The 23,763-nt window shown below is 39.5% G+C and overlaps 1 protein-coding gene across 1 annotated transcript in view; it reads left to right on the top strand.

The window, feature by feature from the left end:
* MYLK (myosin light chain kinase) overlaps positions 1 to 23,763 on the top strand; it is a 220,034-nt gene that overhangs the window by 179,874 nt on the left and 16,397 nt on the right. Inside the window, exons 22-26 of the mRNA XM_074593871.1 lie at positions 8,381 to 8,683; positions 12,317 to 12,352; positions 12,451 to 12,544; positions 13,642 to 13,845; positions 18,904 to 19,121. Of these exons, the coding sequence (XP_074449972.1) occupies positions 8,381 to 8,683; positions 12,317 to 12,352; positions 12,451 to 12,544; positions 13,642 to 13,845; positions 18,904 to 19,121 (855 nt within the window). The remainder of the gene's footprint in view (positions 1 to 8,380; positions 8,684 to 12,316; positions 12,353 to 12,450; positions 12,545 to 13,641; positions 13,846 to 18,903; positions 19,122 to 23,763) is intronic.

The raw sequence follows: 23,763 nt of genomic DNA, 5'->3' as shown, positions 1-23,763 counted from the left end.
TGGCTAAAGCTGGATACTATGACAAAGAGTCAAAAGAAAATGGAATATTCAACAAGGAGAATTTGGCACTAGAGAAATAGTCTGTTCTGCAGCTATGCAACAAGCTTCCTTCATGATTTTGGGCAAACTGTTTCGTGTTTCCATGCCTAGTAAGGGTTTTCTGATGATCAGTGTTTGGGGAATACTTTGGATGCTAATGACTTCTTTTACTTTTTTTAATACAGAAGTAAGAACACATGGGAGTTGATTTTGATCAGCTTTGTTTGTCTTTTATAAATCCTTTAGATTTGTGACATTGGATTAAAAAAAATATCATGGTGATTAATGAGCTATACGATAGATATACGCAGAAGGGCAATATCATTATAACCTGAGAGGCCTAAAGATAATTGTTATGGTGTTTTTATTACTCTAAGCATTTGTGCACATACTGTGTACTGTGTCCTCATGCACTGTCAGACAGTGATAAACCAAGTACTTAAGGACACTTACATATAAGCATGTTGCAGAGAGGCATGCAAGTAGTGTAACATGAATTCACTAATACCTGCTCCCCTGCATGAGTTTATGATTCCATACTTGAGATGGGATGGAGAAGTTACTTTCTGTGAGGAAGCTGTTACTTCTATGCCTTCAGCAGAATCTGTACGAGCAGAGTCTTTCCGAGCAAAAATGAGAAAATGCAAGTTTAGCTTGAGAACAAGATCTGATCACCACTGACTCCGACAGTCATTGAATATAATGGTAGGATTATTAATTGCTTATATGAAGGACTTGGTCCTGGTTCAACAAGTGACATATATGCATGCTGTATTAGCATTAGTTCTTTGCCCTGAAACTCTATTAGGAGGAAATGCGGTTGCATAACCAAGACTTCACAGTGGCGCTATCAGCGTTTTTGTGAGTGCCTGAGAAGCCTGGCTCAGTGCTAGGTGCTCAGACTGACCGTATCCAGCGGTGGTCAAAAACCGTGCGTTCTCTCTCTGGGAAAGCAAGTGCAGACATCTGTAAGCAGATAGTGAAGCAGAACAACCATAGACACTTCTCCAGAGAATGCTGCAGCTCAGAAGTGCTAACATGAATGCTTCTGAAGCGTTGTCTTCTTTTAAGAAGCATCGGATTATATCTTGCAGTATCCACGTGATTCATTGTTTACAGTTAAGGTCGAGAATGCAGTGAATTTCCTAAGAGTATGTGGGTGGACTTGGTCTCTAGCCTTTAGCCTTTTAAATTCCTCTGGATTGCTGGAGGATTTTTGTCACCAGTTTTATGGTTAAAGGGCAACTAGACTAGTGGTTAAGAAAGAGATGTCTTAAAGTTGCTGTTGTTGTTGCCGCTGTTGTAGTTCAACAGTGTTGTAACCTCCACTGTCAGCCTCCCCACTAATGCTTGGTGGCAAAACTCTGCAGCTGTATCAAAACTAAATTTTCACAGCAAGATAACAACATATAGAGGAAAACCAGCTGACGTTGCCCTCTGCATCAGTGCCGGTACGCTGATCCAGGTTTATTCCTTGAAGGGCCATCTATTTGCAATGTAATTTCTGTTAGGAGAAATTCCAGTAGAATGCCCTGCTTAGTTATTTTTCCTGATACTTACCTCACCTTTCTTCTGGTGAAGAAAAGGAGATATCATGACAGTATTTCTCGCAACAAAATTCCTGTATTTTACCTGCTGTTAAATGCTAGGAATGTCTTAGTTACTAAGAAATGATTCATCATGATTCCTGCACGCAAACACGGGGTTCCTAGGACCCAAACTCATCCTGGTGGAGACTTGGAATCTGCTGATAGTCTTACTGGGGAAAGTCCTAAAATTTATTCTGCCTTTCAGTGGACAGGTGTTGGAGCTCTAATTCAATCAATTATCAAACCAGATGCGTAACATGAAGCAGATGAGTAATCCAAATAGCTTGTTGACTCAGGCACAGGAGCAGATGAAAAAGGGTTTAGAAAAAGGGCTCCTGAGAATGCATTATATATTTGTTTGTTCCATTCAGCCTGTGGCAGAAGGAGATGTTCCTGTGCTGAGGGCATTTGCGTGGGAGTGGTGAGCTCTGGTTTCATTCCCAGCTCTATTCTCCTGCGTGTCCTTGGGCAAGGTCATTTTACTCTTTTATGCCTCAGTTACCCCAATCGGCAAAGTGGGAACAACAGCACAAAGTGGTGCTCTGGACCTCCAGTATTTGTGGGCTACTTTATCCACAGGTCTCAAAAAGGCAGTTTTTAAATAACTTAGTTTTATGTCAGAGCCGTCAGGAGGGGCAATATGGTGAGGGATCACAGCTCGGGGAGGCTAGCAGCAGTCCGCAGTGTGTATTACAGGGGAGGGGTGAATTTCAAACTCCGGTCCCCTGAGCTAACGAACGTTGCCCATGTGGCCCTCGGCTCTGCTGGGGAGGCTGCTTCATGAGGAGAAAAATTCTGTTCCTTTCAACTTCTCTTGCGTGGTTTTGAGAACACAGGCATTCTTTTCTGGTTTAATGTTATGCTAAACCTATGGTACACTAACATGCAGAAGGGTGCTAATGGGTGTTACAGGGTGTTAAGGGGTAATAATATCTCTACTTATAGCACTCCTCTCCCTTGGAAAAAAAAGCTGCAGGGCATAGTTTTCCGAGCAAAGCAGAGAGGTCTGCCATGACCCCGAGCCCTGTCAGCAATAATGCAGAGTTCAGTTATGACCTTTTATGGTTTCGCTTTTCTCCTGCTGATGAATTTCAAATGAAGGCTTTGCCAGTGCTGTCGGCATGGACAGTGTTCATCTGGCTTTTGCAGCATATTAAATACCTTCTCTGGCTAAACAGCTTGTGGAATGGAATTAAATTGTTTCTTTCTGTCTGTTCTTTATCTGGCAGACAAGTATCACAATAGCTAATAATAGTATTATACAGTAATATGATAACTGGATTTAGAAAGAAACCAAACCAATTTTGAGAACAGATAGAGAAAACTACTTCAGAGACATTGTTTCAGTGCTGTCTCTGTTCGTAAAAGAAAAATAACTTTTTTCAGAAGCTGTGGTTATACTGCTCTCAGTTTTCAGAGGCTTTCTACTGGAACAGCATTGCTGCTTAAGAGACTGCCAGAGCCCTGCAAGCTCTTAATGTGCAGCAAGCCCTAGCGCCTTGCTTTGGCTAAGCCTGACCCTCACATCAAGTAGCAGAACAATTTCCATTTCCCTGTGCTCGGAGTTAGATAAGGAGATTGCTGCCTTTTTTGGTGTCCTGGAATGGTGCTTGTGTTCTGCGAACGCTGTGAACTAAACCGTGAGGAGAAGGCAGTGAGATCTGGATAGCACAGTTTCACATTATGCGGGTGTCCTGAATGAGCTGTGGGTTCGCCACCTATGCAGAAAGAGAGAAAGTCCCTTTCCTTATCAGGAGGAATTTTGGGTTACACACCACTGAAAAAAAGGCAGGGACCTCCAGTCAAATTTGTCTCATAAATAACAATGATTTAAAGGCTGAGCATGCTTATGCTTTATGCTTCTCAGAGCATACAAATACAAATTAATTAAAGGTTACTCCAGGCTGTATATCAAAACCTGTTTACCAAGATATTTCTGAGAATTTGTCTGAGGAAGGAGTGCAGCTGAATTCAATTTGGGAGTAAATAAGAAGTGCGCATTTCAATCCTGGTATGGTCTTAAATGTGGCTTATACATTTCATGTGAGGCCAGCTCATGACCTTACCATCTGCCCAAAGGAACACCTCCTACAAAGAATAAACTGGAATCTGACCTCCTTGCTCTGAGGTAGTGGTAATTTATGTCTCCCTTTGTTGGGAAATAGGTTTTTTTTTAATCTGTGCCTAGTTTGCTGGAGCGCAAAGGGAAGAACGCAGTAGAGCCCTCCTTTACATCACCTCCACTCCCCCCTTACTCCCCTATGCACGGCATGTAGTACGTATGAGTTGCTGCTGCTGTTCCCTCTGTGGCACTAGTGTCAGTGACTTTATGCAGTCTCTGTGCTGCTGTGCAGAACAGTCCAAGGCAGGCTGGAGGCCAAATTAGCTGCTTGTCCATCTCCTTTGCCTGCCACTAGGCTTTGGGAGCCAGCTCAGGGCAATTCTACTGATATTCCTAAAGAGATTAGGTAGGGAGCTTTGTGCTTGAGTCCCCCTTAGCATTTAACTCTAGCAGTTAAATGCTAACCAACAACTATCTTGTTAGCCTCCACAGTCATACTGTCAGGCAAATGAAGTGATCGTGTATCCTAGTAAAAGAGGTGTCACTTCTATCTGCTACAAAGGAGGTGAAGTTTGTAGGATTCTGACCAAGTTCAACAGGACTGTGTGGGCACAGCCGATTTGACTGTGACAGTCTAGAATATCATAAAGCATAGGTAAGCCTTCATTTTGGTGTTATATGCATGCTGTCAATTAGCCAAGACTAGACTCCCCCTAGTTTCATATAGTTAAGACATCTTGTGGTAGAGAATATATACATGTTTTCTTTTGTTGCCTATAATAGTGAAACCGAAGTTAGAGCTTGATATTTTACATTAATTGCTTCCCCCATAGAAATGTTCACAAGGAGCAGTGTATTTTTGGATCCACTCCCTTCCTTCTAGTTCACATGTTGACTTGTGGCTATGGTTTGGCCCACAACAGGAAGACCAAAATTGCGGTCCAGTGAAGCCTATGTAAAGCCCTCATAATATAAGCCTGAGGTATGTTTGTGTATGTAAAAGACTGCACGTGACATGCCAATGAACTATTGAAGATGGGCAGCTTAAGGACGTTAATGGTATACTAAACACTAAACCAGAAGAACAAAATAGAGACTTGTGCTTGACTTCCACACCCCTCCTCAACCCCCTGGATATTTTCATTGGAAGCAGTTAGTAGTGCTGATAGAGATTTCATATTTCAGATGGGAATGTAGTTTGGCAAAATATCCTAGCTTTCAATACAGACAGATGAATACAGGGTAACCTTTAAAATCCCCACAGAGTAAACTGTTGAGAAACAAAACAGACACATGGAGAGACCATCTGCAAATTCTCTGAACGTGCAGAGCTGTAGAATACCATCCAGTCTGATATCAAATAATTTTTAAGTGTGGTAAAATGGTACATATACTTGTGTCATATTAAGAAAGAGCAAAGATTAGGCTTTCGCTCTTGTTTATGATCTCCCATAGCAGCTACTACCCCAGTATTTATACGTTGAGCAGATCTGCAAGCAGCGGCACATGGTAGACTTCAAACACAAACGTGCTTCTTTCTGGCTCAAGAGAGGCCAGTCAGGGTTGCAGGTTTTCGTCTTTGCCTACTGGGAAAAATTTATTAGGAAAGCAGAAATATTCCCAGGGCTGGCAGATACTAGACTAAAGCCATGTAGCATTTTCCTTACCACTGATGTCCCCTTGGCCATGAATGTTTTCTTTCCAGTGCTCGCATACCTAAGCCTTGCTTCTGTAAACTATGCTGGCCAAATGGATTGCAGTTATCTAGGTGAGTCATGGAAAGAGAGGTCACTAAGGTAGCTGTGGCCTAGGCAACTGATAAATCATGCCCAGAGTTTCATTTGGAAACAGAAGGGTGTTGAAAGTCAGCAAAGAGAGACTGTATTTTCATGTCCTGCACGGGAAGCAGGCTACTGTGCTCTGCAAAGACTGAAGCATATGCATTCTTTCCTCCTTCAATGTAAAATTCAGTGCAGAGCATTAGAGCAAGATAACACTTTCTTTTTTAAAAAACAACAAACAAACACATAGTGACCATAGCTAGCCGCGTGCGTAGCAGATGTCAGAGAATCTGCACTACTTTGACAAACCCGACCAGATGCCTCTATAAGGTGATAGGCTACTGGCTTAGCTTTTTCTTCAAAGTATTTTCCTCTTGCTATCAGCAACTGCTCTGTTCTGTTTGGATTTAGGATAAGTCAGCTGTTACTTATCCAAGTTCTTCTATCTGCATCGTGAGATGATGCAATGATGATTATATAGGAGGAAAACAAGACACACAGCTGAATATTCTTCTAATGTACAGATTTTGAAGAGGACAGAGGTAGCATCACTCTCTACAAGGTCTGCACAGATAATAACTTGTAGTGAAAAGAAGATGGCTATTGCCGCTGTTTTGCTAAAATGATACAATCCATGTGTGCCATGCAACCAGCTCTCTGTGGCTGCTGTAGTATTATACAAGGGTTCTGTAGTATTGTACAATGGTGCGAACACTGAAATCACACTTCTTGCAACTCTGAAGAAGCAGGGGCAGGACTTGTGGAGGGAAGAGGGGTGCTGCTGTTCTGGCACCAGGAGATCAAAATTCACGTCTTGTCTTTGCTACAATCTCTCTTTCTAATCTTGGACAAATCGTATAACCTCTCCGTGATTCAGTTCATGATATCTACATTATGAATTCATGCTTGTTTAAAAAGTCCCTTCTATTCTGCCAGAAACTGAAGCAAGTAAATTGTGACAACTAAGCAGGGCAATAAGCCATTCCAGAGGTTAAGGACATCTGGTCTCTGATTTTTGTGTTTAACAAGAGATGTACTGTATAATGATGACTCCTAGTGGAATGGTGTTTTAAGTGTTGCCAAAACGAATAAAGAAAACCTATGTTCTGGCAGTCTCTCTTTTTTTATGCCTGGGCATTCTCATGCTGAATGCAGCAGCAAACCCTTGGTTCCCGTCTCCCTTCCTCCCTCCCAGGCTTTTCCCTCATACTCAAAAGTTCTATTTATGTATCATCTAATATGTTTAAGTTGTGCGGGGAGACAGATTTTCCAACACAACTGAACTAAAAGGAGTTGCAAAAGTTTTTTCAGGAAAATCACTGATCAACGGAACTTGCACTCCTCCAGATAATGAACTGATATTTAAGTGTCTTGATCAGATTAGACTACCCCATTTGCCCTCTCTATAAGTAAAACCACAGCAGTCAGTGAAGTCCCTCTGTCCAAGAATTAAAGGCATGTTTATGGCAAACTGTGGCTATTTCTGTCTGCTCAGTGATTTTCCTAGGAATGATAATTTGAGTATGGAGGTATAACTGATATAGTCTACCACAGCAAGGCTTTAATCAAAGTCAACAGCAGTTTTACACAGCATTTGGATGTTTATATTGCTGAGAAAGTGGCTGTATTTTTTGGCTGGTTTGGCAGCTCTGCCTTTCTTAAGGAGAAAGTGATAATGTCCATTAGCAGTTTTAACCAGCAAAATGGAACAGGATTTGATCCGTCTACGTCCAGCATAACCACTGTTTGTAGCATCTCACACTTTCTCTCTTTTTCTTTTAATCTCTGTCATTTTATCCCAACTTTTCATTTCTCATTCAGCCTTCGGCCACTAGTTCATCCAGATCAACATCATCGTTATTTTGTAAATTTTGCCAGATTACTTCTGAGAGGATTATTCCCAAGGAAGATATTTGTTCCCTTTGAAGTCTTTTGAAGTGCTTAACTTCCATAATTATTTTCTTAATCAGTATTTTTTTTAAAAAGTCAACATTCTTCTGTTTTAGGAAAACATGAATTTAAATAACTGGGTAGTCATTAAACTTCATTTTGAAAAAGTCATACAGCTGCAAGGTTTCTGTATTGTGTTGGATGTTTGCATACTTGGTTGCTCATCTGCACACCAGGTTCTGGTGATATTGGCTTTATTCATGCAAATAAGGACTGCGGGAGCAAGCCTCCAGCTGAGGAAAAAGAGAAGTTTGTTTTCTGCCTTCCCAACAATTTCCAAAATGCACATGAGATTAAATTAATATTTAAGTGTTGTCTTCTAAATTGACTTCCTTTTTACCAAAAAGTGCACTAGGCTTCCAAAATCCGCATATAGACAAAGTCATCACCCTTGAAGATCTGTGTTTCTATACCAACAAACTGGTTTTGGTATCTCTGATAACCCAGGCAGAGTTGGATAAGTGGCACATTCTGAGGCTGTGAAAGGTCAGTGGTGGCCCTGAAGTACGGAAGCAGATGGAGGGAGCTGGAGACAGAGCATCACAACTATGGTGACTGATACAGGGGTAAACCTCTAAGGAACTTCACCGAAGAGTGGTTTGCACTACTGTGGGAGATTTGATTTCAGTACTTGCAGGCGTAGCTGTGCCTGGTTTTAGTCTCAGTAGTTTCTGTAATGATAGCTGTGAAGGGCATTAGGCTTCAGCATGGCTTAGCAAGATGCCTAGGGAACTGAATAGCCCACGCTGAGGTCCCTGTGGGACGGGCGTCCATGTTAGCTAATTCAGGTAAGTCTGTCTGTGCTGCAGTTATTCCTTTTTGCTATAGGACAAACCTCTGAAGCAGAGCAATGGCATGGAAAGAAAAGGGCTGTTAGCTAGGGCCAGTAATACCCTAATGGAAGTCCTGCCTCTTACCTTCACGATTTCATCTAATGTACTTTGCATGTGTTTTTGCAGATAAACCAGACCCACCTGCTGGAACACCTTGCGCATCAGACATACGGAGTTCCTCCCTCACTCTCTCATGGTACGGTTCCTCTTATGATGGTGGAAGTGCGGTGCAGTCCTACACTGTGGAGATCTGGAACTCAGTGGATAACAAATGGACAGATCTCACTACCTGCCGCAGCACCTCTTTCAACGTGCAGGACCTGCAGGCTGACCGGGAGTACAAATTCCGTGTGCGAGCTGCTAACGTGTATGGCATCAGCGAGCCCAGTCAAGAATCTGAGCTGGTAAAAGTTGGAGAGAAACAAGAAGGTTAGTTTTTGGGGAAAAAAAAAATAAAATCTTAATTTAATTAAATAATATCTTAACTGTTCCCCAGTGAGGTCAGGCACCTGTACACACTCTTTTGCATGTGCTTCTGTGCAATGAATGCTTATGCTGCCTGTAAGTGTGCTTTGCAGACTTCGTGTGGGTGTCTGAGCATATAAATTTTGCATGCATCCATTGTGGAAACTTGGCTTCAGGGATCCCAAAACCCTGCCTTGTGAAATCAACCAATAATTGGACTTCTGGCTTGCTGTGTGAGCACTGGCTGACAGACTTCTGTAGTTCAGTGCACAGGTAATGGGAGATGAAACCTTTTGCACATAAGTTACACATTCAGACCGTGCCCAGTTGGAAAATGCTGTTTGGTGGCTTACCTGAAACGTATTGATGGATTCATTACAGTTTATACTGGACACACCATGGAAAAACAAGCCATGAACACTATCCCAAATTTGCTTTTGGAAAAAGTAAAAGTGCTTGCTGCTAGCCAAGCACTGAATATGCAGCAGAAATGGAATTAGCCTCTCATATCTAGTTGTCATTCCCGTGCTTCAAATCCCAGCATGGTAGAGCACCTCAGTCCTGTTGCCCCTACTACACCAATCTTGTGAATTCAAGGCTATCCTACTTAGTTGGTTTTGCAGCGTTACGGGTGCTAGAAATATTTTTTAGGGGTTTTGTTTACAGTTGCTCATATTTGTAAAATATTTTTCAGTATCTTTTGCCTCTTTTTTTTTTACTTAAGAACTTCTCAAAGGGCTAATGGGAAGAGCTGGAGCATTTTAGAAATTATTCGGAAACTGGTGCAAAATTTTAAACACACACAAAAATCAGCGTTATTTTTTAAAAAAACAGATACTGAATGCGTATTTTTGTGCACACCCACATCTGCTTACCGTGCAAGGATCGCTTTGATAGTCCTACCACACCAAAAAGTCCAGACCAGGAATAATGTATTTTGCCATTTTTCCTGTCTTTGAGGAGTGGACTGCGTGTTCTGTCTCTCCCTCCTTACTGAGGTATGCAGGGCTTTGGAGTTTTAAGGGTCTCACATAATTCTTGTGGTGTTCTGTTTTATTGCCACAGAAAGACAAAATGATAGCACAGTGGTGCAGCACCACACACTGTGTAAGCCTCTCACCAGACATTTCCAAACAAAAGTAAATCATATTTCTCTTCAAGTGCTAAATTGGATGCATTCTGAGAAATTACTTTCCTCTATTTGAAAGACTTAAAACCTGATCTAAATCAAGATGCAGCTTCTCTTCAAAAGGGGAAAAATAACATTAAAATTGAAAAGGAAGCTAGATGGTATCGGCTCTTCATAATAAAATTCCCTGTGTTTGAATGCCCTCTTTCTTTAGTTGCAGGACGAACACCAGAATTCTAGAGTTGGGGACCTGACTCTTCACTACATTTGTTTTTCCTAGAGCAAGCACTACTTGTACCAGACTAAAGCAAACAAGCTATATTTTCTTTTTAAGACTGAGAGTTTTCTTACCTATGTTTAATACAAAAAGGCTACAAAGTGTATGAATCATTGTGATGCATATAAAAACCAACAAAAAAAAGTTGTTTTGAGTGAAAAGAAAGTGTATTCTATTGGCAGAAGGGTCGGTTGTCTTGGCGCTCTCAATGCCAGTGCTTCTTTATTTTAATTGTGGATACTGCAGCTAGTGTGGACAAAGGGCAAGTCATATAAAGCGTGATTTTTCAAGTGGGTGAATCTAACTGGTGCTTTAATTAAAGGCAGTGGAAAATGCATGTGTTCAGCACCTCTCAAAGTCAGGACTTTAAGCTGCCATCTATGTAAACAGCTGAGTAACGGGATTTTCCATTCCTGACAGAAAGATTGATTAACGATTTTCATACTGAGGTGGCCAGTGCATATTAGCAAGCTCAATGTAATCTTAGCGAAGAAAGTCACAGCTAACTTTTCACTGTGCATTTAAAGAAAACAGCTACTAAAATAAGGTTGTAAGTCACAACAGATTAAAGTAGGCATTGCCATGTTTGAGGAAAATTTGGTACTGTTGACTCATTTCTGAGAAAGGTTTTAGCACAGCTACTCAGCGCTTACCAAGCTCAGATATGTTCCGCTTATCTAATTTAGGCTTCCACTGGTGGACCAAAATGTTTCTAGTTCATGGCTTCAATATAGTGTCGCTGCAGAACCGGGAACTGACTTCTTTGTCTAATCAGTGTTTGGCAGACAGTAACTACTGGCAGCGCGGCTGGGATCAGCTCCCTTATGCAGCCCTTAAAAGGGGAGGAAAATGTGATGTGCTCTGTGCAAGTGTGGTTTCTGGCCGGGGAAGATCTGAGGACAGCTACCCTTGAGTGGGGAGGGCTCGCTTCCCTCCCTGCTCTTCTGGTGAATCCCTGCAAACCGGCTAGTCTGATCTGGGACATTCAAGGGCTGCAAATCCAAAAAGAAGAGAGAAGAGCTTTAGTAACAGATTATATCTGCTTGATTGGCTTTGCTACCGGAATACAGATGCAGCATTGTGTGTTGGATGTGAGAAGGTGGTGCCCATGCATCAGACCAGCTATTGGCTCACCCTGAACCCTTTCTTTCTGTTGTTTTCTTCTCATATGCTGCATATAAATCTATACTCTAAAGCATCCAACAGTGTCCAGAGTACTGCATTGATGTTTCATAACACAGATCTGTTCACACAGTGGGGATAAATCACTTGTTTCGGCTTGTGCTGTACGATGGCAAAGTGCAGCTTCAGCAGCTAAAGGGAGACTTGTACAGGTCACTGTGCAACTGCCTTTGCAGTTTCTCAAATTACTGTCATAGCCACAGGTCTTAGGAGCAAGCCCAAGCGGTGTAAATAACATATAACAACATTCCAGCTACAACCCCTTTCCCTTCGTACCTGCAGGCAACACAGGGAACAACACACAAATTGCTACTGACAATTCATGCACATGAAAATTAAGAATTAAAATCAAGACATTTGGGCCAGCTTTTACTCTGTCTTCTGTCACCGGGCTTGCCAACATCTGTGCCTGCCTTTGAGTAAGCCTGCAGAACTGAGGCTCCATTTGGACCTCAATGATTTCAAAATGCAGCCATGCTTAGGGTAGCAAATTTTCTAGTCATCTTGAGCATAAAAAATTTGCCTGGATGCTTTGCAGGAAATCTTTTCATGTACAAACTTGCTTTACTTTTGGCTTTGCATCCAAAAAAATGCATAGAGAAGCTAGAAAAGGATTTGTCATTGAACCAAAAGCGTTCTTATTGATTTTAAGATTTTAAATGTATTTTCTATTTCACTAAGTCATTCTAAAGCTATTTATTAGTTGACTTTGAGCTGATTCAGTATGCTGGTGTTTCTAGGAGGCAGGTATAGTAGACAAGTACTGTAAAACACATGAATATGATTTATTAAGAAAGGGACACCAGATTGTGATTGTATAGTCTGTAGTCACGTAGAAGTGGTGAAGAGATTTTAATTATGAAGTTAATGCACAAACTCCCTGACTGCTTTTTGCAGCTTAGCCACAGGGTCTACCAGTTGCCCCTGTTACTGTGAATAATGTGACTATCTTATATAAGTACCATATCCTATATAATAATTTGTTCATTACTTTTTATTTTCATCATAGAACTTAAAGAGGATGAAGCAGAGCTATCTGATGATGGTAAGAAGTTCATATTTTAATTAGGAAAAATGCAAATCAGTAGTTTTAATTCATGTTTTATGGAGGTTTTAATCATGGTCTTTATTATTTATTTGTAGAAGGGAAAGAAACAGAGGTCGACTATCGGACGGTTACTATCAACACTGAACAAAAAGTTTCAGATGTCTATAATATTGAAGAAAGACTTGGATCGTAAGTACGATATTGTCATTTTGAAGACATGGAATTTTCAAACTACCAGTCAATTATAAAGATCATGTGCATTCATTCTTTGACGGTGTCTTGCACTTTCACCATTCCAGCTGGGCTCCTCTGTTGCAGTAAAAATAGATTTTAACATAAGTTGGCCTCCACTACATAAAGATCCTTTATTCCTATTAATCAATAATTTTAAATAGGCACTACATGCATTTCTGGCAAGGAAAATGGAGCCAACAGATGAATGAAGCTAGAGGTTTCATTCGTTATCCAGTGTTCTAAAAGCTAGCTGAAAAAAAGGTACACATTGTGCACTTGCATTTCCATTATATCCATTAGTGGTAATAAGATTATCCTGCCCACAGGCTAGAATCTCTGTTGACAGCAGTCATAATCCCAAGAGCATTAATAGCGTTGCTCAGTGAAGGTCAGTGATTAGCCTGGCTGCGTTTTCCAGTGCTCAGACTCGTGGTTATGTGAATTGCATGCCATGATAATCTTCCAGCGATTCGTGCTGCTGGTGGTGCTGAAGGCAAGGGGTTCCTGTATGCTGCCATTAAGAAACATTGATAAAGGGCTCGTAGAGGTAGAATTGTACATATACGGCAATGTGAAATACTAGTACTGAAGCCTTGGGCATTCAGATCCTGATTTCACCTATGTCCTATATCGGAGATGTCACCTATCTGCTGCCCCTTCAGAGGTGTATGATCTGTAGAAAACTGTGTGCAGAAAAACTTGAGTCACATGAATTAAAGCCTGGTAGGAGTCCATTTTTTGAACACTCATATAAAACGTGCTAGTGGGAGGTGTCCCCCCCATGGCAGGGGGGTTGGAACTAGATGATCTTTCAGGTCCCTTCCAACTTAAACCATTCTATGATTCGGTGATTCTGTGATCTCTAAACGCGGTAGTCATTCAAAAGTTCTTGGAGATTACTCTGCACAAAATCAGTACAGAACAGTACCTGATATGAAGGCATTTTTATTTCAGAATGGAGTGGTTGCACTGGAATACTTAGTAAAATGTTGCTATTCATGATGGTACATACATTGCAAAAACATTTTATGGAAATAGTTATATATTTTCAGGGGAAAATTTGGACAAGTCTTTAGGCTTGTTGAAAAGAAGACTGGAAAAGTCTGGGCAGGAAAATTTTTCAAAGCATATTCTGCTAAGGAAAAAGAAAACATAAGGGATGAAATCAGCATCATGAACTGTCTACATCATCCAAAACTTGTCCAATGTGTAGATGCCTTTGAAGAAAAAGCCAACATCGTTATGGTCTTGGAAATGTAAGTATAAAGCAAATCACGCTAACAAAGCTAATCATGTTGCAAATAATTGTGCATACAAAAGTAGCAACTTACCTAGACTTGGGAGTGTCAAAAACTTTGGCATCTGCAGGGCCTGGGTGGTTTTCACATCTTGCAAGTTTTTCCAATTATTTATCCAACTTGTTTAAACTGTGTAAGTGAAATTGTGTTGTATCTCTTAAAAATCAGGGAAGATGTGTTACAGTCTTTATTGTCTAGTTTGTTTGTTTTTTAATCAAGTACATGCGGTGTTTTTCTGCAGCTCACTCTTTTATTGCCAACTTGGGACAGGAAAGAAAAAAAGCTAGCTGCAATTTGGACTTGCATTTAGAACCAAAAATATGTTTAAGGAGGAGAAAAAATATGTTTTTTCTTTAGGCAGTTCTAACCATGTATTGAAGAAGCTTGTGTCAAATTTCACTTAAACACTGATCAGTTGTCTCTTGCAGACAATTGGATGTTGGTGCACAACAGATTGCAGGAGAGAAAGATATGCTTGAGAATGCAAACATCTAAGATACGTTTTAACAAAACAGTTGAATTTCCATGAAAAATTCACCCAGGCAAATTTATAGCACCCAAGAGGTATTGGGAACACTTCAGTTTTCATCAAGTGCTATATCCAGGTTTTATATTTTTAAGAGACCTTAAAGGAATAGTCTGATGTATTTTTCCACAACATAAATACTGTGGTTGCAAAACATTTATTTATAATAAAGGAGTGCTGTCTGAAAAATCTCCACAGGTGAACACAGTGAATTTTCTAAATCTAGATCAGTAGATGCAGAAAGATTATACTGATTGTTCCCCCCAAAAAAACCCTAACTGAACAAGAATTTATCTGCCCCTAATGTCAATATACAGATTCTCCATAATGGTCCAGGTGTAGCAGTTGTACAAGGGGATTTCTCCTTTACCTAAAAGACAACGCACTCTTCATCCAAAGCTATACAACTAAGTAAAGCTGAATTTGAACACAGCCTATGTTGCTGACTTGTTCTTGCTGAGTAAGACAGCGACACTTATTTTTACCTCCCAGAAACTGTTCACCTTGAGCTACTGACTCCACACCGCTGTGGGATATAGCAGAGAAGCACCCTAAAAGCAGTGCTGTAAAGCATCTCACAGGGCTGTGTCTTAAGTATCTTTGTATTTGAAGATAGTAGATATTTACTTCCAGAGAAGAGTAGATTCAGAGAACATTCATGCACCAGAATTCATTATAAGAAAAGAATCTGCGCAACATGGGATGGAAAGTAATGGTCAGACTTCAAAAACAGTAAGAATGCCCGATGTGGCCAACATTTGCGTCATCCAAAACACACCTGCTTAGTGTGAATCCCATACTTGTGGCAGTAGTGGCTGGAAAGAAAATGAAATCCTGATCTGTGCTGATGTTTTTCCCAAAAGGTTACATCAGTCACTATTCGGCTGCCGCATCTACTTCATGTGCTGTCAGCTCAAGAAGGAGAGGCAGGTTTTTTGCTGTTTGGAAGTGCTGAGGAAGATAGAAATTGTTAAAAGCAAGAGAGACTATATGTCTGTTTTGCTTGCTTGGCACTTGGCTAGATTATGTGCAAACTACTATTGCACTGGCATATTTCAGAGACTGGATCTCCATTATACAACCTTGGTACTTATGTGCAAGAAGGTGCTTTTATTTTTAGCTTCAGCAGTTGAGCAAGCTGGTGACGGTAGGGGAAGGGAGCCCTACTTAGCTTGGAATTGGGAGCTGGCAGACCTAATGGAAAACAAGGAAATGTATAAAGAGTTTTGAATAGCATATGGCTTCGCACACCATTAGTTCCCCTCTGCCAACAAAGGGGTTTTACTTTTTAAAAATGTAGAAAAGTGCAATCAAATTTAAAGTAGTTTTATTAACCAGTCTAATTAGGATGTGATTTTAGTTTGGGGTGGCCACTTTTCTGGCTTTTGAACCCCCGCACTGACATTTCCATAGTGTCGAGTGCTGCAGGAGGTAGGGTTCTTAAAGCAGCACGCAGGCAGGTGGTAGCAGTCTGTGAGATGCTTGCAGTGACACCTTCACGTCAGATGACTTGGTAGCCTCTATACTGTCACATATTACCCAGCTGACACAGTCCCGCTGTGTCAGCAACTGCAGCTGTATTGTTAGAGAGCCACTGATGGATCGTTTCTGCTTTAGCTGTGAAGCTAATAGTTCTTTGCCTATCAAAGAAGTTGTGGGAAATACCTTCAAAGTACCTTCTTAGTATCCAAGCAGTTCTCAGAGCTGTGATCAGAGTCTAAAAGCATGGATTTCAAAGAAATGGAGTTCTCCTGCCATCAGTCTCCTTATAAACTCGATTTTAGTGGTGACTGAAATTTAGCAACACCCCTCCACTCAAATTGGAGCTACTGATGAAGAGCACCTTTGGGTTGTTCTTCCTGATATTCATCCTAAATTTTTCATTTAAAGTTTATTCCCATATATTTCTTATAACTTTTTTTAACTTCACCCTCTCTCCTTTTAGTATTTGTCGTGCCACTATTTAATACGGTTTGATTTCATATTTATAATAAATTCAGAATTTTTTGTCATTGATTTCAAATCAAACACTCTAAGGGTTCAAATAATTTGATGTGTTCTTCCTTCGAAACCCTCCTGTCTACCATTTTCTGGAGCAAATCTCAGGCATTTCCTTTTCAAATAGAGCGATGTACCTGCTCCACAGTAGTCATCTCAGTGGAAAAAGAATATCTGAAAAATAGTTGCACGTTGTGAATGGCATTCAACGCTGGGAGCTAAGTGCCTTTAAGCTTTTACGTACTTCAGATAGTCAGTTTATTTTAGCATAGATCAGAAGATTATTGTATTGCAAATTAAGATTTTTAAAGCAAAATTTCAGTAAACTCCATTCATTTGGTGTGATTAAAGTCTGCACAAGTTACTAAGGTTTTCTCTTTTTTTCAAGGTGAGATTTCTTAAAATTGAGAAATTGAGAAACAAAATTTCTTAAAATTCTTAAAAAAAAAGTTGAGTATTTGCCTGGGCAACTCCAAGGTAGATTCTTCTGATTGTTCCTCCATGACCAAAACCTTATGATAAAATATTTTTTAAATGTGTATTTTGTGACTCTATAGACAGGAATATTTTCCTCTGTGACCTCATCTGGAGAAGACTGAAAAGAGGAGAATCCAGAAAAAAAAAGAGAGAGATTTAGATTCTGAACTAGTTGTGGCGGTGTGAAGAAAGCCGACTTCACTTTCTGTGTATACGTAGAACCTAATCTGCATTGGTTCAATTCAGCTTCCTAACCTGGCAAAAGTTTCACTGGATTTGTCTCAGGAAATAAATGCAAAAATATGCATTCTATAAAAGCAATTGCAGTTTAATCTGATGATGTTACTAGACTGTCTAGCGGTCCCAGAGTAAAAACAGCATGCAGACGTATTAACAGTAGTTATCCAAATAATCTGCTATATGATTATAGCAGATATAACATCCAAATAATATGCTAAAAAGTGGTGCTTAAGAGAATGGAATGATTTCTGAAAATCTTTCATTTCAGGGATCTGAAAAGTATGGCACTTTTATAGTAAAAATAAGTCATCATTATCTGTGTTAAATAGTCAAAAAACAACTGGTATTTTTTATTATTAGGGCGGTTATCATTTGGAATTGCAGAGTGCTCCAGATATAAACATTTTGCATGCAGATGTTTTCCTAAACATTTCCACACTGGTTAATGTCTTACTGAAATAACAAAATACTAGGTCCCCGACTTACCAGAGCTGTTTATTCAACAGCTTTAGCCATATTATTGGATTTATGTTACAAATGTGTTACAATCCCAGTTTGTCAAGCGTATTCTATTCTTACTATTTTCATGTTAATAGGAAACTGCAGTAGCATTTCTAATTATATACATTCTGAAATCTTATAGCCAAAGCAACAAATGTGTCCAGAACTCCAGATGTTTCAATTTCAGTTTAGGACACGAGGGATATAATCGTATATCTGACAACCTGCAAACACTGCAAGGCCAGTTTTCAGTTGTGTGTTTTCTTTCTGTAACTGAAATGTGCAATTACATTTGGCAATAAGCATGAATGCTGCAAAATATTAAGCCATATAAAGACCGTGGAGCATTTAATTTAGAACAGATTTCTAAGAGCAAAGCTTCTCTTCACCATTTGCTCCTTTCTGTATGGGTCATTCACTCGCTGCATACAAAAAAGTACTTCCCATCTTTGGATGTAAGCAGAAAATCAGTGATTACTCAGAATTTAATAAAAAAACCCTCACAACCAACAACCAACCAAACCACAACTTAAATTTTGCTTTATTAAATCTAGGTTAAAAATGTCCCACTTCAGTTCCACAAACAGTTCAATGCAGGAGATTCTACTCTGGAAAGGTGAATTATTTCACATCTCCAATAAGCATAAAAATGGAACTGACCTACAAGGCGTGTGATGATAGTTCAGCTAAAAATACCAGCGCTGAAAGAGCTGTGGGTTATATCCTTGTCCTGTCACAGCTGAAGAGGAAATTCCCTCTGAGCTCACTTGGGTCAGTAATTTACCCTTTGAGCTTTGCATTCCAATTAACCATGTCATTTGAATTCTTCCTTCTTCAGCCTTTCTTTGTCACTCTCAATCTCTCTTCTTCCCAAATTTTTGCCAATCTACTAGAAGTTTTGTCCTCTTTTCCTGGGACTCATCCCAGGTATTTTAGTTTTCTTTATTTCTAAATTTTGTTATCTGCACTTTTGTAGTGATGGAGCGCAGAATGTAAATCCAGCTACATCCCTACCACCTGGGATAAAAGTACGAGTGTTTCACAGTCCTAACCTGGGAAAGAGATTCAGAATGGAAAAAATCTATTGATTTATACCACACACAAGAGGTGATTCTTCCTATGTGATCCGTGTGGCTATGGAAAATGCCATTACAAAACATAGATTGCGTCCTGAAGTGACTTTTGCAAGCTTGAACTATCTGTATTTGTGTAAATAGTTTGATTACTCCCCAAATCAAAATGCTACAGCAGGCATTTTATTCTGTCTTTCCTAGGGTTTCTGGAGGAGAACTCTTTGAACGAATCATTGATGAAGACTTTGAACTGACAGAGAGAGAGTGCATTAAATATATGAAGCAGATTTCAGAAGGAGTTCAGTACATCCATAAGCAGGGTATCGTCCACTTGGATTTGAAGCCAGAAAATATTATGTGTGTCAACAAGACGGGTACAAGTATCAAGCTCATTGACTTTGGACTTGCAAGAAGATTAGGTAATGACTTTTCTCCCTGTTTCAATATGACATGGGGAAAAGGGCAGGACAAGCAGTAATTCATACTTACTATTATATTCTTTCATGTATAAAGAGTAAACATACACCTTTCCTATAAATAGTTATGGTTTTAGGAAAAAAAAGAGAAGGGAAAAAGAAGGCATTCAAGAGTGAGAGTAGGGCACCTCCCCTTCAAGAGGAGTTTGCAGTGACGTGTGTACAATCTACCTGTCTGTTTCTATGGCTAGGGTAGCCCTGTAGATTACCAGGTACAATACATAGTAGTAGTAATGTTAAAAAATATTTACATTTGCTAAAGGAAACCATAAACCACTAACTATCTAACTCTAAAAAATAGAACAAAACCTTGACCTTCATGAATACTACAAATCCTTGAAACTTTTGTAACAGCAGGAGTTAAGGTGTTGTTCTAGAAGTCTTTCAAATAGGGGTAATTACATTCAATTTACATTTCCCCGTTAGCTTTTATCATTTCTTATCCTAAGCAGCAGCATATTGTCATGCATGTTAAACATGGGGGGAACTCTGTAAAGAGCTGTGTTTCTGTCATGCTTAAAATGATTAATAAAATAGCACTACTCAAAAGTAATGCAAAGGGGTTGGGAGGGGAGGAAGTTCCATTTGACAACCTCCTCCTTTTCCTAAGCTGTTTTTAGCTGCTTCCTATCATTCATTTTGGACTAAGCTTTCCAACGTGCTCTGCAATTTGAAAGCCAAAGACCTTGGAGGGTTCTTGTCTTCATATTGCTCAGGGTTAATTCAGCTCTAAAAAGCAGCCTCCAGTTGTGTTTGTTAGTGTTGAACAATACCAACCTCACACACTGATCTTTTTTAATCTTGTATTTTCACAAGAGAAAAAAAATCATTCCAGGAATTAAAAGGAGCTAAAATAGTTTATGAACCTGTTACACTGGGTGAGCTGAGATTTGTGGCTCTTCTGCCATTAAATCAATTGGGACAACTCATATCAATTGCTACTCTATGTAAAGTGGCCCGCAGCTAGATTCTTAGTTGTAATCTTTTGCCTTCCCTCTTTAAACAAAATTATGTTTAAAACTTATTAAAAAGTAGAACAATGATTTTTGTAGGAGTAAAGTTTGGAATTACAAGCTTCTGATTTTTGTTATCTGCCCACATGCTGCTCATCCTACTTTTTTTGACACTTAAGTAACAGGCTACTGCATACCCAAGATTATAATTTTACTAAAACAAATGAAAAATGGTATGTTGGATGAATAGGGGAAAAGAAATCTGCTTTTCAGATTTTTAGATGATGTTCGACTCCAAAAGGGCATTACATGAATCTCGGTCACATGGACACTGTGAACTCAGAGATAAGGTATTTATTCCATTCATTAAGAAAGAGAGATCGCTGCCATTTATGTTCTTTCAGCAGCATGAAACCAATAGTTTTCTGGGAGCATGAACTGTATTTTGTTCTTGTTGAAGAAACAGATGAACTCTTAACTAAGTTCCAGTGCTGAAGTTTTTGTTATCAGAGGTGTGTGAAAGGCTTCATCCCATGACGTTCCAGCTGTCAGCCTGAAAACTGTATGCTTACTGCTAAAGTGGGTGATTTCATCAACAAGAGATATAATGTAACCACAGAATGGCCTTTTTATGGAAATTTCTTTAACTACTATTTAAACTTCAAACCACAGTTAAACCTATATTTAGCAAAAGGAAGATCCTATTTTCAGTAGCCTGTTCACATCCACCAGCTTTTCCATTTTTCTCTTAATCTTGTGGCATCACTGTATATTGCATGGCTGACTCCAGCTTGTGAGCTGCTACAGTCATGCCATATTTAGTAAATCCCTAACCTATATATAACTTTTCTTGATGTAGAAGGATGAGAGCTATGGGCACGGACACTGATTTTAATTTTGCAATACTGTATATTGATTTGGCTTAATATGTTCCTGATTCTTGCAAAGGTACATTATAGGTATTTGCTGTTTCTTTCACCAGCCTGCCCTTCCGGGTAACTCACTGCGTGTGGCATTTCCCTGGGAAGAGAGCGTGCCCTCCCATTCCATGCCCATAAAGCAAAAGCACTGTGTTAATCATGAAGACATTTATAACATTTGGGTTGAGATGTTTTCCAAGAGTAGAAAACAAATTTTACTGTTTCATTTACTTACAAAAATTGCTAAAAACAGTTTTCACTTTTCAAGAAGTGCCCTTTTGTTGCCAGTTGTCTTATGTGGTGCATTGAGGGCACTGTCCTTCGCTTGTGTTCCTTCAAGCCTTGTGATTTTGAAATTGTGTATCAAATTCACTTTGGCTTTGGTAGATGTGGGATTGGAACCCTCATACTATGGACCTGACCCCAGTTGAGTGGAAACCACTCAACCAAGGATGCGCTGAAGGGAACAGTGGCTGATTTTGCACTTCAACTTCTGAGATTTAGTTTTAGCTTTCTGTAACTAGTGCAAACTAATGCCTCTAAATTCAGTGTTTTGATCAGCTTTAAAGAAATTAGAGTCAGCTCCTTCTGCAGTCATCTTCTGCAGCTAATTAGTTCTCTTATACTGTCAGGAAATACCAAAGCTGCAGTGGGATATTTTCCTGACCTTTTTTGGTGTGCTGAGGAACACATGTAGAAAATTGTTTAAGATAAACTTCTTGAGAAGAAAAGAGAATGGTTTTTGAGTACTGTAAAGATTTTTTTTTTAAATCAGTTGATTATACACAGTGTTGGCAACAGTTTCCAGCTAGCTTGTCAGCTTTCTGTCTGAACTAAGGGATATCCAAACACAGATCCTACTTGTGTACTAAGCTTGTAAACATCTGGGTAAAGATTTGACATATTATTGCATAGAAAAGGTCTTATTCTTCTCTTTTTTTTTTAATCTTTTATACACAGAAAATGCTGTATCAGTTGTTTCACACTGTATGCTTGCACTCAAGTGCCATGTTTTCAAAAAAACATTTCTCTGACCTATGGGCAGCACATTTCATACACCAGCCTTTTGCATACACAGTGGCTTGTGGTAGTTTACACAGTGCCCAGAAAAGCCTCCAAACTTGGATGTGCAAATCTGAGCCTGAGATTTGGATGATCATGATGAAGCTTTTATAAAATAGGTTCTTTGTGACAAATTTCAGTAATTTTTCATAAGGACTGTTAGAAAAAATAAAGTAGGTGTTGACCTTACAAAGAAGGCACATGGGAAGATGGGATCATAGGCTTCCCGTTCATGCTTGGAAAAGGAAGGGTGATCTCTCACTTCTCATTGGAACTGTGGAGAAGACGTTGCCCTTGGTTTAGGCTAAGTCAGTTTAGATTGGATATTAGGAAAAGGATACTACTTTCTGGGGTAAAAAAACCTCTGGTTATGTGAATGTAGGGATGTTGTGGAATAGCTTTTGAATGTGCTTTTTAAAGGCTTGTCAGACATCTGGCAGGAAGGTCTTGATATTGGTGAACTTGCAGGGGATCTAGGTGCTTTCCTGGGGCTGCTCCCAGGCATTCTTCTGTCTGTTTCTCTCTATAGAAATGAGTACTCTTTGCAGGGAGGGGTCTCTGAAAGCAGGGATAACATGTGAAAATGAGGTTTCTCATCTTCAGTGCAATTAATTTATTATCACCATAACTGAGCAGAGCAAAAAGGGTTTCACAGCATTTAAAATGGGAAAGTGGCACGACTGAGTGAATTACTGTGGTGGTGCTTAGAAGTTGTGTCAAGCATGCTGTTCAATCATTAGGCAACTTATTAACCCCATAAATCCTTCAATTTTCATTTGGTAAATTGGGGATTTGCATACCTCAAAAGAGTACTTACTTAGGTGTACGATTACATTTTATCAAATGGCTTAACACCTTTCAATGGAGGTAACTGTAGGTCTGGAGTCAGTATTGGGATCAGCATTTATGTTGCAAAACTTGGTAGAGGAAATTCTGGTAAATAAAAATATAAAGTATAAAAATACTCTGTAAAGATTCAGTGTTGTGGACCAGTAGCTTCGCTTGTACTCTTCTCAAAGCTTTGATCTGCTGCTGTTTGAGGTTTTTTAAGCTTTTCTCTTGATTACAGAGTTGCAAATCTCTGTACCTTAACAGGAGTAGGATTGGAATCTCTTATATCTGTTTCTCTTCCCATTTGTATCTGTTTTGTTTAGATGGTAATCTCTTTGGGAGAGGGATGGTTCCTCACTATGTCATTCTACTGGATGCTACTCTTGCACAAAAGATAGATGTAATCCAATGAATCTCACTTAGGGCAAATACTGATTGCTCAGACATATGTGTAACTTGGACGAGAGTTTCTCAACCTAAATCCAAGCCTGTTTCAAGTCAGAAACAATTTATTTCCTTATATTTTTATACTTTTATAATACAAATATTTTATTGAGATTTTTTTCCAAGTCCCTAATCTATTCCTTAGTTTCCTTCCTGACCTTGCTTATTCTTTTCCTCTTCTTCCCAAACATTTAAGAATGAGCATCAGTGAAAGTGAGCCCATTGCAATCTGCCCAATAATTTCTATCTATCGAAATTATTTGTGTCGTGTTTCACACTATGACTAAAAGTTGGACATAAAAAAACAAAGCATAGTTGCACACTGGCAGTGTAAACAGGCAATACTGGGTTCTGAACAGGCTGTTATTCTACCTT

This window comes from Larus michahellis, chromosome 7 (assembly GCF_964199755.1).
Source record: "Larus michahellis chromosome 7, bLarMic1.1, whole genome shotgun sequence".
Classification (NCBI taxonomy): domain Eukaryota; kingdom Metazoa; phylum Chordata; class Aves; order Charadriiformes; family Laridae; genus Larus; species Larus michahellis.
The sequence above is the reverse complement of the archived record's forward strand: the minus strand, read 5'-3'. Positions and strand labels throughout refer to the sequence as shown.